The sequence below is a fragment of the Cebus imitator genome, unplaced genomic scaffold (genome assembly GCF_001604975.1).
Source record: "Cebus imitator isolate Cc_AM_T3 unplaced genomic scaffold, Cebus_imitator-1.0 Scaffold18, whole genome shotgun sequence".
Classification (NCBI taxonomy): domain Eukaryota; kingdom Metazoa; phylum Chordata; class Mammalia; order Primates; family Cebidae; genus Cebus; species Cebus imitator.
The window spans coordinates 533203-546667 of record NW_016107333.1 but is presented as its reverse complement, the minus strand read 5'-3'; the positions used below and the strand labels follow the sequence as shown (position 1 = coordinate 546667).

At 42.8% G+C, this 13465-nt stretch overlaps 1 protein-coding gene across 1 annotated transcript in view; it reads right to left on the bottom strand.

Annotated features, from left to right (window-relative positions):
- The window catches only part of CHD6 (chromodomain helicase DNA binding protein 6), a 199449-nt gene that overhangs the window by 12358 nt on the left and 173626 nt on the right, over positions 1 to 13465 (bottom strand). The window contains exons 28-34 of the mRNA XM_017511844.2: positions 12041 to 12101; positions 11086 to 11302; positions 9417 to 9625; positions 6460 to 8034; positions 2799 to 2950; positions 2198 to 2404; positions 797 to 1249 (exon numbers count right to left, since the gene is read on the bottom strand). Coding sequence (XP_017367333.1) covers positions 797 to 1249; positions 2198 to 2404; positions 2799 to 2950; positions 6460 to 8034; positions 9417 to 9625; positions 11086 to 11302; positions 12041 to 12101 — 2874 coding nt within the window. The remainder of the gene's footprint in view (positions 1 to 796; positions 1250 to 2197; positions 2405 to 2798; positions 2951 to 6459; positions 8035 to 9416; positions 9626 to 11085; positions 11303 to 12040; positions 12102 to 13465) is intronic.

Here is a 13465-nt window from a genome sequence, read left to right as displayed (position 1 = left end):
GAGCCGAGATCGCGCCATTGCACTCCAGCCTGGGTAACATGAGTGAAACTCCGTCTCAAAAAAAAAATAAATAAATAAAAATAAAATAAAATAAGAAAACATAAAATGTGATTTCTGTTTTGGAGCTCAAAATCCAGTAAATGGGAAAACGCAAAATACAACATGAAGCATTAAACAAAGCATAAAAGGGGTCTCTCTTGGCCAGGTACACGGTTTCTGACCTTTTCTGTTGTTTGTAAATGATTTCCTTTGACTTTGGAACAAACTGTCTTAGGATGATCTCTGCCAATCTTCAAACCTCTGAGGTAGACGCTTTGCTCCACTTGAAGGAGGAGCAAAGTGAGGCTCAGTTGTAGCCCAATGTCACCAAGTCAAGCAGCAGAGCCAGGCTCACAATCAGATAGCCCTTACTCCTGTTCATTCTCTCATACCCCAGTCTTGGGAGAGCCTCACTACCCTGGAGAAAAGCCGCTGCACACTCAATCCTGCCATCTTGCTCTGCTGTGCTATCAACTGTGGCTCTTCTGAAACCCTGGAGGAGAGGGGCTGTTCCTATTTGAAATGGCAAGACCTCCTGACTCATTTCTCCAGACTGTAGGCAGATTAAATGCCATTAACGACTTAGTAACTACCTAATTCTACAGAGGATGGAGGGCTTCTTATAATGAGGGAAAATAAAGCAGGACAACTGAAATAGAGATAAAAGATCCACAAAATGTTTTGTGTCTGACGAAGAAGGGTGTGTTTCTCAGTGTGGAAAGGTGAATGTTTTTAATCTAATGACCTCGATACCCACCAAGATTCCTGCCTGAAGTGTTTGCTCCTTCAAAAAGATGAGGTCCATCCCTCCTTCAACATGTTTCCGCCTCCCTCTCCGCCTCCTCATGGCCGCATCATCTCTTCTGAGGCTTCCATTGACAATCTGTCCGGTCACGGGATGGATCAGACCAGCTTGCAGAATCCCAGACAAGTCCATGCCAAGGGCCCCCTGAAGTGAGCTGATAGCTCCAATCTTAGGGGTGCTGGAGCTCACTGAGAAAGGGGATGTGCCTCCTGGGGACCCCTCTGATGAGCAGGAAAGGTCTATAGCTGACTCCCCATGCCAGCCATTGAGGATGATAGGGGTGTGCCCGTGGGTGCCAGAGAACTGCTCCAGGCCCCGAGCTTTTGCATCCCTTTCCACTTCAAACTCGTAGGGACGCCTGTGCTTTTGTTCATCCTTTGTGAAAACTGGAGCTAAGAAGCTCTCCTGTGAACACACAAACAAGAGAGGTTTGAATGCCACACAAGCAGCTTAACGCCAACTCTTTCTCCAGACCTGATTTCCCTAGGCCTTATATTATTTCCAATCATCTTCTTAAGAGTTCCAACTCAGGCCTCCTCAAACCTGAGCAGCTTGTTAAAATGCAGATTCTACTTCAGTGGGTCTGAGGTAGAGCCTGAGAGTCTGCTTTTTTAACAGGTTTCCAAGTGCTGCTAAACCTGCTAGTCCATGAACTACACTTGCTGTTGCAAGATAACGCAGGAATGCTCAACCTCAGCTGTGCATCACAATCACCTGGGAGTTTAAAACAACCCAGTACCTAGGACACGCTCCAGAACAGTTAAATCGAATCATTAGCTTGTCAAGGTCCCCAGCTGATTCCAATGTGCAGTTGAGCATGAAAACCAGCATGTTAATGATGTATCTCAAAACTCATCAACCCCACCAAAACACTAACTCCTGCCTTGATTTCCCTAATTTCTATCAGCTTCCATTGTTAGCTCAGTTCTCCAAGGGTCCATCACACTGTTCCATTCATGCTTCCCTTTCCTTATATATTTATTAGTCATGGAGTCATGTTTGTCAATTCCCCCCTATCTTTGTATCCACTCAGAACCAACTGGAGTCTAGGACCTCTCTTCATCAGTTTCCTGCTTGGCCCCTAGCTAAGCTGTATACCACTCCAGGTGAGCTGCAAACCTCTGCTTTCATCATGCCTTTTCCTGCTCCAAGACTTTTACTAGCTCTCCACTATATACAGGATAAAGGATAAATTCCCCAATCAACACTAAAGGCTTGGCAAACAAAACAAAACAAAACAAAACAAAAACCCTATCCACTGAGTAAATATCTGCTGAATGAATGAACTCAACTGAGACGTGGAACATGCCCATCATTCTTTGTTTTGTGGTCACTCCATTCTTGCAGGCTCACCTTCTGGATTTGGGCTGCCAGTGCTGCGCCGTTGCTGAAGCTGTGTTCTGCTACTTCTGGCTCTGAGAGGCTGGTTCGAGAACCAGCACTGCTGGTTCGTACTGGAGTAGGCAGTGTGCCTGAGGGCTCATACTGCTGGCCGGAGGGCCACTTCCCCTTTAACACCACTTGGCAGATATTATCTAGGCGGTTAATTATCACACGGTCCTAGAAAAAAGGATAAAGCTCTGACGAGTAAGCATCAAGTTGCCTAAATTCACAAAATCCCTTGAGATCAAGTGTCAAGTTTTTCACCAGAAGGAGCTGATAAGAAAAGAGCACACTCAAATGTACTCACTTTATAAGCCTTAAAATAAAAATCGTAGTCTAGACAATACAAATTAAAGCCATGATACTATAAATATTAGGACAATTTGAGACCATCTTACAGTCGAATTAGTTAAGGGCATGTATCTAATGTTCAAATGTTACATAACTAGTACTTTTTAAAAGTATTAAACATTTCTCTGAGTGTTGTTCAGAACGATTCTAAAAGGTTTAAAAAAGGCAATTCAAAGCTGAGAATGGTTTGTGGGGGTGGGAAATGCAAGCTCTGGGGTACCTTTGGCCACTCAGAGAAGGAATAGAGGGTTTTCTCCTGCAGCAGCTGAGCAATGGTGGGAGCTCGAGCCTCCTGTAGCTCATCCCCGATGTCTCCTGCGATGCCCGATGTTGAGCTCTTGCTCTCCTCTTCAGAGTATTTCCCTGGATAATCTGGGAAGAGTTTAAAAAAATTGATCAGGCACTTAATTGCAGTAGTGAGATAATCGTGATCTGAGAGATCAGGACATCCTGATCTTTTCCTTTTGCTTTTTAAATGAGCTCAATCTGTGCTAATTTATTTCAAATGGAATATTAATATGATAGCTTCTATTTCCAGGAGAACCCTATTAGTTAAGCTGTAAAAGGCCAATCCTGCTCTGGGGGTCCCAAGGCAAGTATTCTAGTGAGAGTTTACATCCACACCCAACACAAGAAAAGAGAAAGGAAATTTTTCTTGTGTATCCAAGAGTGAAAGGAGATGAATAACCACAAAGCGGCTTCTTTCTCACTTAATGTAGTGGTTAAGGGAAGCTGAACATTCTAATACTCTGAGATCTTTGAAGGGACCATCTATGTAATGCAATCACAGCACGAGGGTGATTAATATGAGAAGGGATGAAATTCATGAAGCTTACAACAAAGGTTAGACAGGCCTGATTCATTTAAGAAAAGAAACTCAGAACATTTTGATTACTTCACTCATGGAGAGAAATGGACATGCAACTTCTTTCATTCTTCAGTAATGGTGAAAGTTTATCATCAACGTGAATGAATCTTCAAAGATCCACTTATAGGAAATGAACAGACAGTGGTGAAACACCAAGGCAGGAAAAGTTGTTGACCTCTTTCTTGGTGAAATGACAAGCAGCATCCATCCTGACACGTGGATATTCTACTTCTGAATGTGCAACAAGTCCCCTAGGGAGCTGTAGTAGCCCCTGACCATGAAAAACAGTGCCTTGCTAGGCCTGGTGGACTCAGGATAAATAAGACAGATGTGGCCCAGGCCCTCAAGGTTCGTACAACCTTATGAGGGAAGACAGCCAGGAAAGCAGGAGCAACTAAAATTATAAGCTAAGCTAAGTGCTATCGAGGGAAGGAAACAAGGTGCCGTAATAGGGAACAAGAGGGAAGAGCCTACTCAAGTAGGTTGGTAGAGAGCCTCTCGGAGGAGGGAACCCCCATGAAGATGAGGAGGCAGTGGGGAAGAGTATTGTGCACATGCTGAGGAACTAAGTGATGGCCAGGAGAAAAGTACAAAGATGAGGCTAGAGAGGTGGAAATTATCTAGAACATGCTGAGACCTATAGGCCAGGACAGAAAATTTGGATTTTATTCTAGACTCAATGGGGGACCACCACTGAAAGGTTTTAAACAGAGGAGTTGAGTTTAAGTTTTTTTTAAAAAAGCAAAATGATGTGAGAGAGAAAACCTGGAAAAAGCCAGGAGACCTGGGGGCTGGCCCTGACAGGTGTACCAATTAATTACTGTTCCTTCAGGACTGTAAATTTCTAGTCTCAAAAGCAGGGCTAATCCTCTCTGCCCGAACTGTTCCACACCTTGTATGTGTGGATGATCCCTTACAAGGTCTGCAAAAGCATTTTTAAAAGCATCAATGAAAGGGACTCCCACCACGTGTGCATATGCTGCTCACCAAAGCTTAAGGTCACTACTGCTTTTACTCTGACTTAGCAACGCTGATGCTGCCACCAAAGGACACCAGTTCGGGAACATAATTTCTCCTTTAAACCATACTTGTCTTTACTTTGTATTCACTTGACTGTCTGGGTATCCATGGACTGATTATTTGGTGATTTTAATCCACAATAGGGTTCAAAAAGCAACGTGGGTTTTATAATTCAACACATGGCAGCAATCCTTCACGGCCTATGGTGAGGAGGATCAGGCATAGTTGTAGACTGGGTCCTTCTGGGTTGGCTGGGGTTACAATTCTATTAAGCTACTTTCAGTTTGGTGTCTTGATCTTTATCTTAACTAGCGTGTAAATTTTTTTTTTTTTTTTTTTTTTTTTTGAGACGGAGTTTCGCTCTTGTTACCCAGGCTGGAGTGCAATGGCGCGATCTCGGCTCACCGCAACCTCCGCCTCCTGGGTTCAGGCAATTCTCCTGCCTCAGCCTCCTGAGTAGCTGGGATTACAGGCACACGCCACCATGCCCAGCTGAATTTTTGTATTTTTAGTAGAGACGGGGTTTCACCATGTTGACCAGGATGGTCTGGATCTCTTGACCTCGTGATCCACCCGCCTCGGCCTCCCAAAGTGCTGGGATTATAGGCGTGAGCCACCGCGCCCAGCTTTAGCGTGTAAATTTTAATTTGGGTTCAGAACTCTTCCCAAGAGCTCTGAATGACTAAAACCATGATGAGGAGTTTAAAAATAAAAAGCTCGGTAACTTGAGGCTGGGTGCAGTGGCTCATGTCTGTAATCCCAGCACTCTGGGAGGCTGAGGCAAGTGGATTGCTTGAAGCCAGAAGTTCAAGACCAGCCTGGACAATATGGTGAAACCCTGTCTATACTAAAAATATAAAAAATTAGCCAGACATGGTGGCACATACCTATAATCTCAGCTTGGGATGTTGAAGCATGAGAATTGCCTGAACCCAGGAGGCAGAGGTTGCAGTGAGCTGAGATTGTGCCACTGCACTTCAGCCTGGGTTACAGAGCAAGACTCTGTCTCAAAACAAAAACAAAAACAAAAACTAGATAACTTGAGGGACTTAGCTTAAATCCTCTCATTCCCTCTTATTACATAAAACCACTGCCCCAGAAAGGGAGGGTGTGTCTGCCTACACCCCTAAGCACCACAGTGGACCAGGCATGAAGAGAGTTGTTTTTGGTTTTCTGTTCACCCTACCAGGCCTTCTTAGATCTGAAAAAATTAAAACTACAGCCAACAATCATTTGTTGCTGTTGTTCCTCAGGATCCCTAATCACTGCATGCCTATTCTTGAAAAGCGCATAGAATTTCAGGGTCACCTAGGTTCTTAACATTTTGAAATTCCTTTGAGCTTGAACCCTTATCTCAGATTTCCCTATTTAAAAGAATCAAATCTATTTCTTTATTGCTGTAAACTTTTTATTTCTGTTGAGTTACTGAAGGGAATCTAAACCAAATGCACTGACATTAAGCCACACAGTTTTGACAATGACATGAATAAATGGCTCTTTTTTTGCTCATCTTAACAAAGATCAAATTTATTTGTATGTTTGTATAGTTCCTGAAAAACTAGCTGCTCCTATATTAAACTGCAAGCTCCTAACATCCCAAGGCTGTTCCCCTTTAGCCAGTTTGAAACACCTTATTTAGCGGAAGAACAAACTATTTCCCCTTAACACCATACATAGCATCTATTGAATGAAAATACATGAGCTCTCTTTAACATAAAATCATTGCTCCAGAAAGGGAGGATGTGTGCCCAAATTGTACGGGTAATGCAGCCAAAGTGCTGTGATTGTCTATAATCTTCCTCAATTTTCTACAACATGACCACAGTTAATAAGCTACTCTGACTTTCAGTCCGGGGCCTATGACCTTTGGTTAGGGTAGGCAAGTCTGTTTCAGAAGCTGTAAAAATATGAAGCACTCTCTCCCCCCAAACCCATCCCCCCATCATTTGACAACTAGTTTATCCAAAATACCACAAGATCCTACATACTGTACCTTGACTGTGGCAGATTCCATCTCTTTCATAATCATCTTTATTCTCAAAATCTATGTCTTCTGATTTGAGCTCGCTTGCTTCGAGAGGATATGTGGGGAAAACTTTTTGCCCCTCTGCACTTTCTTTCCAAGGTTCTTTTAAAAGCTCATGTTTCACTTTAAACAGCTCTGATGGAATAGCAGTGGGTTCACCCTCCATGGCGATAGTATTGGTTTTGCTTCTGAACAGATCTGGGTTATAAGCCTTGGGTTTCTCGATTTCAAATTCATCATTCTCAAGGCCATGCATCCACCTCTCCATGTGTTTGCAGTGGCACTGACAGGCTGCTGGAGGGGGGAAAGCCCTCTGTAGTCCAGGAGTCTGGTTTGCTGCCTCTAAGCTTCCTGTCTTGGTTTCATCTACATGGAAGCCTTGGCTCTTTTCCCTTGAGATGTCAGTAGTGGGCTCCATGAGATGTAATACTTCTGATCTTTCCCCCACACCTGCTGCCATGGCAAAGTTTTCCTCCTCATTTTCCTCCTCTTCCTCCTCCTCATCACTGTGGTTCTGACTCAAAATCAATTTACTTTCTAGGCTTTTGTTTTCCAACAAATCAATTAATTGCTGATCTGATGACAAGTTTCTTTTGGAGTCACAGATACTAAGACTGCACATATCTACAAACCCACTTTCATTTCCTGGATTCAAGGAAGGAGAAGCTAAACAGTTGGCTTCCAGCCGGCCTATGCTTTCAGGTCTCTGTCCTGCCTCACTGCAGCAGAGCTCCCCTTCCTTTGAAATAGACATCAATAAATGTTTTCCATTTTTAATGTTTGCTTGAGCTACTCCTCCTGCTTCTAAGCTACCAATAAAGGCAGGGCTGGAAGCTATTTCTGCCTCATGGCCACCAGGCTGGCAGTTCCCATCTTTTCTTGTTGAGATGGTAATAACATCTTTTGCAGATTCTGTATTGGTACTTGGGCTCTCCCGAAAAGAGCCTGGTTCTTTGCTGAGCACCTTCTTACCATACATCATGCTCTCTAGGGACTCAGGCAGCAGACTTTCATCATGGTTGATGGAAATGACATCCTGAACTTTAGAAATAAAGTTCTCACAAGTCACATCAGGCAGGCTGAGATGATCATCTCTGCTTTCTACTTTCACTAGATTCTCAGGTTCATTTTCAAGGGTCTCTGAAGTCCTACTCATCTGAGTATATGTAAGAGATTCATATAATTTGGAGTTGGTCTGGTAAAGGCAACAGAGATTTCCTGGTGCCTGGGTGTCAGATCTTTTATGCTGAGCATAGTTTCTATAGGCATCCAGGAAGGACAGTTGGGGGTCATTCATAATGTAACAGTCAGTGCGGTTCAGCCCATGTTTGGCGGTGCCGATGAGCAGGTCTCGATCGTGCTTCCCACACTCCCACCAGACTGGGAGGTAGAGGCTGGGCCTGCACAGCTGGAGGCGTTCATGCAGCTGAGGGCACTTGAGCACTTGCTCTCGGACTTTCCGTAACAGTTCAATGCGGTACAGAGTTCTTGCAGCACGTTCCTCAGTGATGGGTTCAACGTAGATGGTGGTATCTGGGGGAGCTGGAGAGAAAGGGAAATAAAGCCTATCACTGAAGGTGGCCTCAGACACTAGCTGCCCAACTGAGCCCCTGCATCTTTGGTCTTGGGAGTTTAGCTCCCTGGCTCCTCAGCATGGCAGTTTTAAATGTGTAGGCCCTGCTAAAATAGGAAACTGAAAAAGAATGGAAGGCTTTTCTAAAGCAAGGACAGACCCAAGGGGTATGAAAGAAGAGCATAAAAACTCCAGATCTGAAAATAATATTAGTTTACTTTAAATAAGCATGTACTAGGCCAGGCATAGTATAGTAGTAGTTCACACCTGTAATCCCAGCACTTTGAGAGGCAGAGGCTAGGAGGATTGCTTGAGGCCAAGAGTTCAAGGCTAGCCTGGGCGACAAAGTGAGACACCCATGTCTACAAAAAATAAAAAAAAATTATCTGGGAATGTCAGTACATGCCTATAGTCTAGCTGCTTGGGAGGCTGAGGCAAGAGGATCCGGGAGCCCAGGAGTCTGAGATACAGTGAGCTCTGATCACACCACTGTACTCTACACCAGGTACTTTATATATGTTACTTAGTTCTCACTAAAATCCCACCATACACCATCATCATGCCTGTCCTGTTTCAAGGATAAGGAAATTGGCTCAGATAAACTACCTTGATTCAGGTGGCAGAACCAGGATTTAAATCCAGGTTTTGTCAGTGTAACTCCAAGGTCCACAACTTTCCAATATATCCAGCTCCCTGGTTTGGATGGAAACACTTCAGCCATGCTACACAGAGGGCAAAGGCTGGGATGTCTTGTGTGTGACTGAGTAGGCTCAAGGTTAGCTTTACCTTTCCTAAAATATAGTCCCACGATCCAGAGCAAGTTCATCTACATGAGGCTAAAGGGAGGCCTGAAGGAAGCTGTTGCAAGTGCTGAGCAGGAGGACATTTCTCAAAATGGCTCTCTATTGGATCAGGGGATATTTAAATGACAGCCACTTACTTTCTATAGTTACAAGTCCACACATGAGAAAACACTTAAAATTATTAAGATTTAATCTAAGGAAGGTGCAAAGTTCAGAATAGGATAAATCTGAACATGACTTAAAAAAAAAACATGAGTTAAAAAAACCTCTATGCTTTGGAAAAAGTGGTTAATAGTCTCTCAATACTTCTGTGATGTTTTAAGCTGAATTTTAACTTTCATTGAAGTTATATCATTTTGGGAGAGAGATTTTATTTTATGAGGTGGACCCAATTAGAAGTTTATGAATTTCTAAAAGCCCACTTATCTTTATCTAAATTCCTCAGGTAGACTCTAGTTTTCATAGATATACCTAAAGTAATTCTGTAATTTGAAAATCAGAATGTTCTTTCCTTGTCTCATATGACAATATACTAATAGTTTTCTCACCGCCATCTTTCCATGTGGGTAGACGACAGACGTTCCGGCACATGGCCACAAAACTATAAAAATACTGTTCCAGGCTCTCATCCGACTTCTTGTCCAAACGGGAAATGATGCGGAACTGTGTCCAGTCAAAGGTTTTCTTTTCTTGATCGTAAACAACACCAAAGGAAGACACTGTTCTATAGAAGTCTGCTTGTTCTCTCCTAGTCCACCTTGAGATTTAATCAGAAAGAGTGAGCTGTTTCTTCTTCTTCTTCTTCTTTTTTTAAAATTGCTTGAGAACCTACTATGAGAGCCCATAAAGTCAAGAAAGGAGGCAGATCTGGTTTGTGTCTTCTATTATTTTTATTTAAGTTAAACTGGGCTGAGAGGCTTATAATGAAAACAGCCTATTTTTCTACTCCCAAAGAGGTAACTACTTTCAAACCTTTCAGCTCTTTTTTCTGGTGTTTATCTCCCTATTTCTAAATCAGGTATACACTTGCTATCTCTTGATTCATCAATTTTAGGAATTACCTAGTGAACTTCTGCCTGTAGAAGATGAAGATTTAAAAAATACTATATATGCTTAAATATCTAGCCTTATTATTATTTTTTAACCTGTATGGCAATATAGAATCAGAGAATCCTGGAGGGATCTTCTAGACCATTAAATTCAACCTCCTCATCTTACTGGTGTCCTGTAGGGAAGTGACTACTTCAGTAACACACCCGCTGCCTCCCCATCTCATACAGCTTTTCTTTGTGGTTTTATGGAGGTAGGCTGTCCACAACAATTATCTTCTCTGGAACACAAAGGTTCTCTAGTCTTTATATTCTATACGACTTAAGGGAGGTGGATAATTATATACCACCAAAGCCTTTATGAGGGGCTCCTGGGCAGGGTGCTCTCCTCTCCAGAGGGAGCCTAGCTAGGCCTAAGGGGTGCAGAGTGAGGTCAGAGTGAGAAGCAGGGAAGAAGTGGCTCTGGTTCTTCTCTTTAGAGATAGGTAAGAAGGAAGAAATACATTCCCTGAACTATCAAATTTCACAAGACAGGAGTAGAGAGAAGTAACTGAATTTGTTATGCACTCTTCTTTTAATTCATGGGATATTTCATCAGAAGGATATAGAGAGAGGACTCAAGGAACTGCAGCTTCGTTGATACTTTCTGGTGGCGTCATTCCTAGCCTATGCTGGCCTTCTTTAAGCCTTTTAGAGCTTAATTCTCAGATGGGCAAGTAACTGCTAGTAATTTATTCCTTCCTTCTGGGCTTGCATATTATGGTATTTACTGCCCTCAAAGGCTTGAAGGATTTAGCTATAATAAGACAGCTTCAATGCACATTGTTCCTTTGTTGCTAAAACAATTAGGGGGTCTGAAATGGTCTGAGACATTCCAGCATGGTGTTTCTAAACCACATCCCTAGAGACTGGGGTTTCACTTGGGGAAGAGTGTCAAGTTAGAAAATCATAAGAATCTGGAAACTGTAAACACAGGGTGTTCCTAGACCTCATCAGACTCTCATCACCATGATACCATCACAATTGAAGGCTGAATGTAATGAATTCTGGAGATAATCTAACTTCACACGAGAACAGAAACACACTCGTCCTCCAGCTACCAGCTTTACCTTTTGAAAACTTTACCCAGTGGGTGGCTGAGCATGCCCCTTTGGCCACTGGCTTTTACCTCTTTTGGGCTTCCTTGTTGATGAGGTCCATTTCTGAGGTTCTCCTGAACATCTCTTCCTGAACCCAGTATCCTTGGTTACCTGGTCCCAAAATTTCAGGCCGGCACAGTTCCTTGCGGTTGCAGCGCTGGTAAACAGTGACCAGACGTCTGAGACGAGCTGTGAGGGCGGATGACACTGGCCAGGGCGATTTGTCTGGGTCGGAGCCATCCTGGGCTTCAAACATCAGTGAGGATATTAGTATTTACAAACAGAACTAAAACAGGAGTAACTGTCTTATGGTTTTGTTTAAAAAAAAACACCAAAAAACAAAGCTGACTCAATAACTTAGTCAAAGTAGTTACTGTTTTAATAATTGGCCCAGGAACTAGGCATGGCTGGAAGGGCTGCAATTTTGCCTTAGATACAGCTTATGCCAATTCTGTTATCTCTCAAACACAGAAGTATCCTTTTGTGGTGGCAGTACTGATTTGAGGACCTTGCTCTAAAGCACAGGAATGAGCAGACCCTTTGTTGCCTTCTCCATAAAAAACTATGAGCTTTGTAGCTGGGCCTTCCAATTACCACAACTCTTGTCATGTCTGAATTTAGAAAATTCAAAAACCAAACTAAACCAAATCAAATCCCCCAACCTTTCTTTATATATATTAAAAAAATCAGAGTCATCACAATCCCTTTTTACCTCTCAGACCCTATTCTAACTTAAGATATTAACATTTACTTCACTTTCAAATTTTAATGCCAGGTTGAGGAAGCCAGAGCCATGTTAAAGCTCCATGTGTAACTCCAGGAGAGGTTGATGAAGGTCAACTTACTTGGCTTTTTAAAAGAGCCTCCTTAAAAAAAACACATGTTAATAGCAAACACATCAATGCCCTTAGGATAACTAACAAACCGGGACTTTACTTTTCTATGCCTTCAGAAAAGTATGCCTTCAGAAGGACATAGTCTCACCTGCCCGGCTGTCATCCTTCTTTTCACCAAAAATGCCATCACCTCCATCACTGGAACTCTCCTAGGGATAAATAAAGCCACTCCATCAGCAAATGCCATCAGCAAAACTGCAGCTTAGAAGAAACTAGCTCAGAGAGTCCCAATACAGAAAGAGTAAGCATCACACATAAGAGACATCTCCTGCCAATGAACAACTCAGACCAAGATAGGAGCTGATAAATAAAGCTTACTTCTGCACAATCTTAAAAGAGCCAAAAAGCAGTTTATTTAAAATAAGTTTTTTTTTTTTTTCCTTTTCCTGGAACCATGTGGAATGCTTCTGCCTGTAGAGAATCAGCCTGAGCAATGATGAACTGGCATGCTCTCCCTGGCAATTACATTTTACAAGTACTATTTTAGTTGTGAATTTAAATATTTGCTTTACTATCGTCACTTGCAATTTAATACTGTCATTTCACAAAGGTTGTGCCTGCATTTCTGTTCTTTTGCTGTGAATAAGTGTCACGCTTGTGTTCATTATGGTTAGCTTACTTCACAGCAACAGACACTGTTTTCATAAAACACTACTGCTCCAGACATGAAACCTGATGGCGCAAAACCCTGGGAATTTGAAATTAAAATCACAACTTGAGCTCTAAGTGAATCTGGAGTAATATCACAAGCACTGAGCTTGCCCAGGTTGGTGTATATGTCAAACTGGCTTTAATGGATTCCTTCTCTTGGTCTCAGGAATGGAACTTTTAACACCCATTATATATAATGCAGGTGGGAATCTGAGGGGTAGGAGAAGTGATTGTGCTATTTTTCAACTGGAAACCAATTTCAACATTAAAACTGACTATATTTTGACCAGCATCTTTTGACCTGAATGACAGTACAGAACAACTTCAGGATTCAAAACTTTGCTATTTTAGAGTACAGAGTCAGAGACAAGGGTCAGCAAACTGTACCCTTCAGGCTGTTTCTGTGAGGGTCTCAAGCCGAGAATGGTTCTTACTTTTTTTTTTTTTTTTTTTAGAAAGAGTCATGCTGTGTCCCAAGGCTCAAGTGCAGTGGCGCGATCTCAGCTCACTGTAACCCCTGCCTCCTGGGTTCAAGTGATTCTCCTGCCTCAGCCTCCCGAGTAGCTGGGACTAGAAGCAGTGCCACCACGCCCAGCTAATTTTTATATTTTTAGTAGAGACGGGGTTTCGCTATATTGGCCAAGATGGTCTTCATCTCTTGACTTTGTGATCCACTCGCCTCAGCCTCCCTAAGTGTTGGGATTATAGGCGTGGGCCACCGCACCTAGCTGGTTCTTACATTTTTAAAGGGTGGAAAAAAAAAGGGTGACTGGGCGCAGTGGCTCACGCCTGTAATCTCAGCACTTTGGGAGGCTGAGGCGGGGGGATCACGAGGTCAGGAGTTCGAGACCAGCCTGGCCAA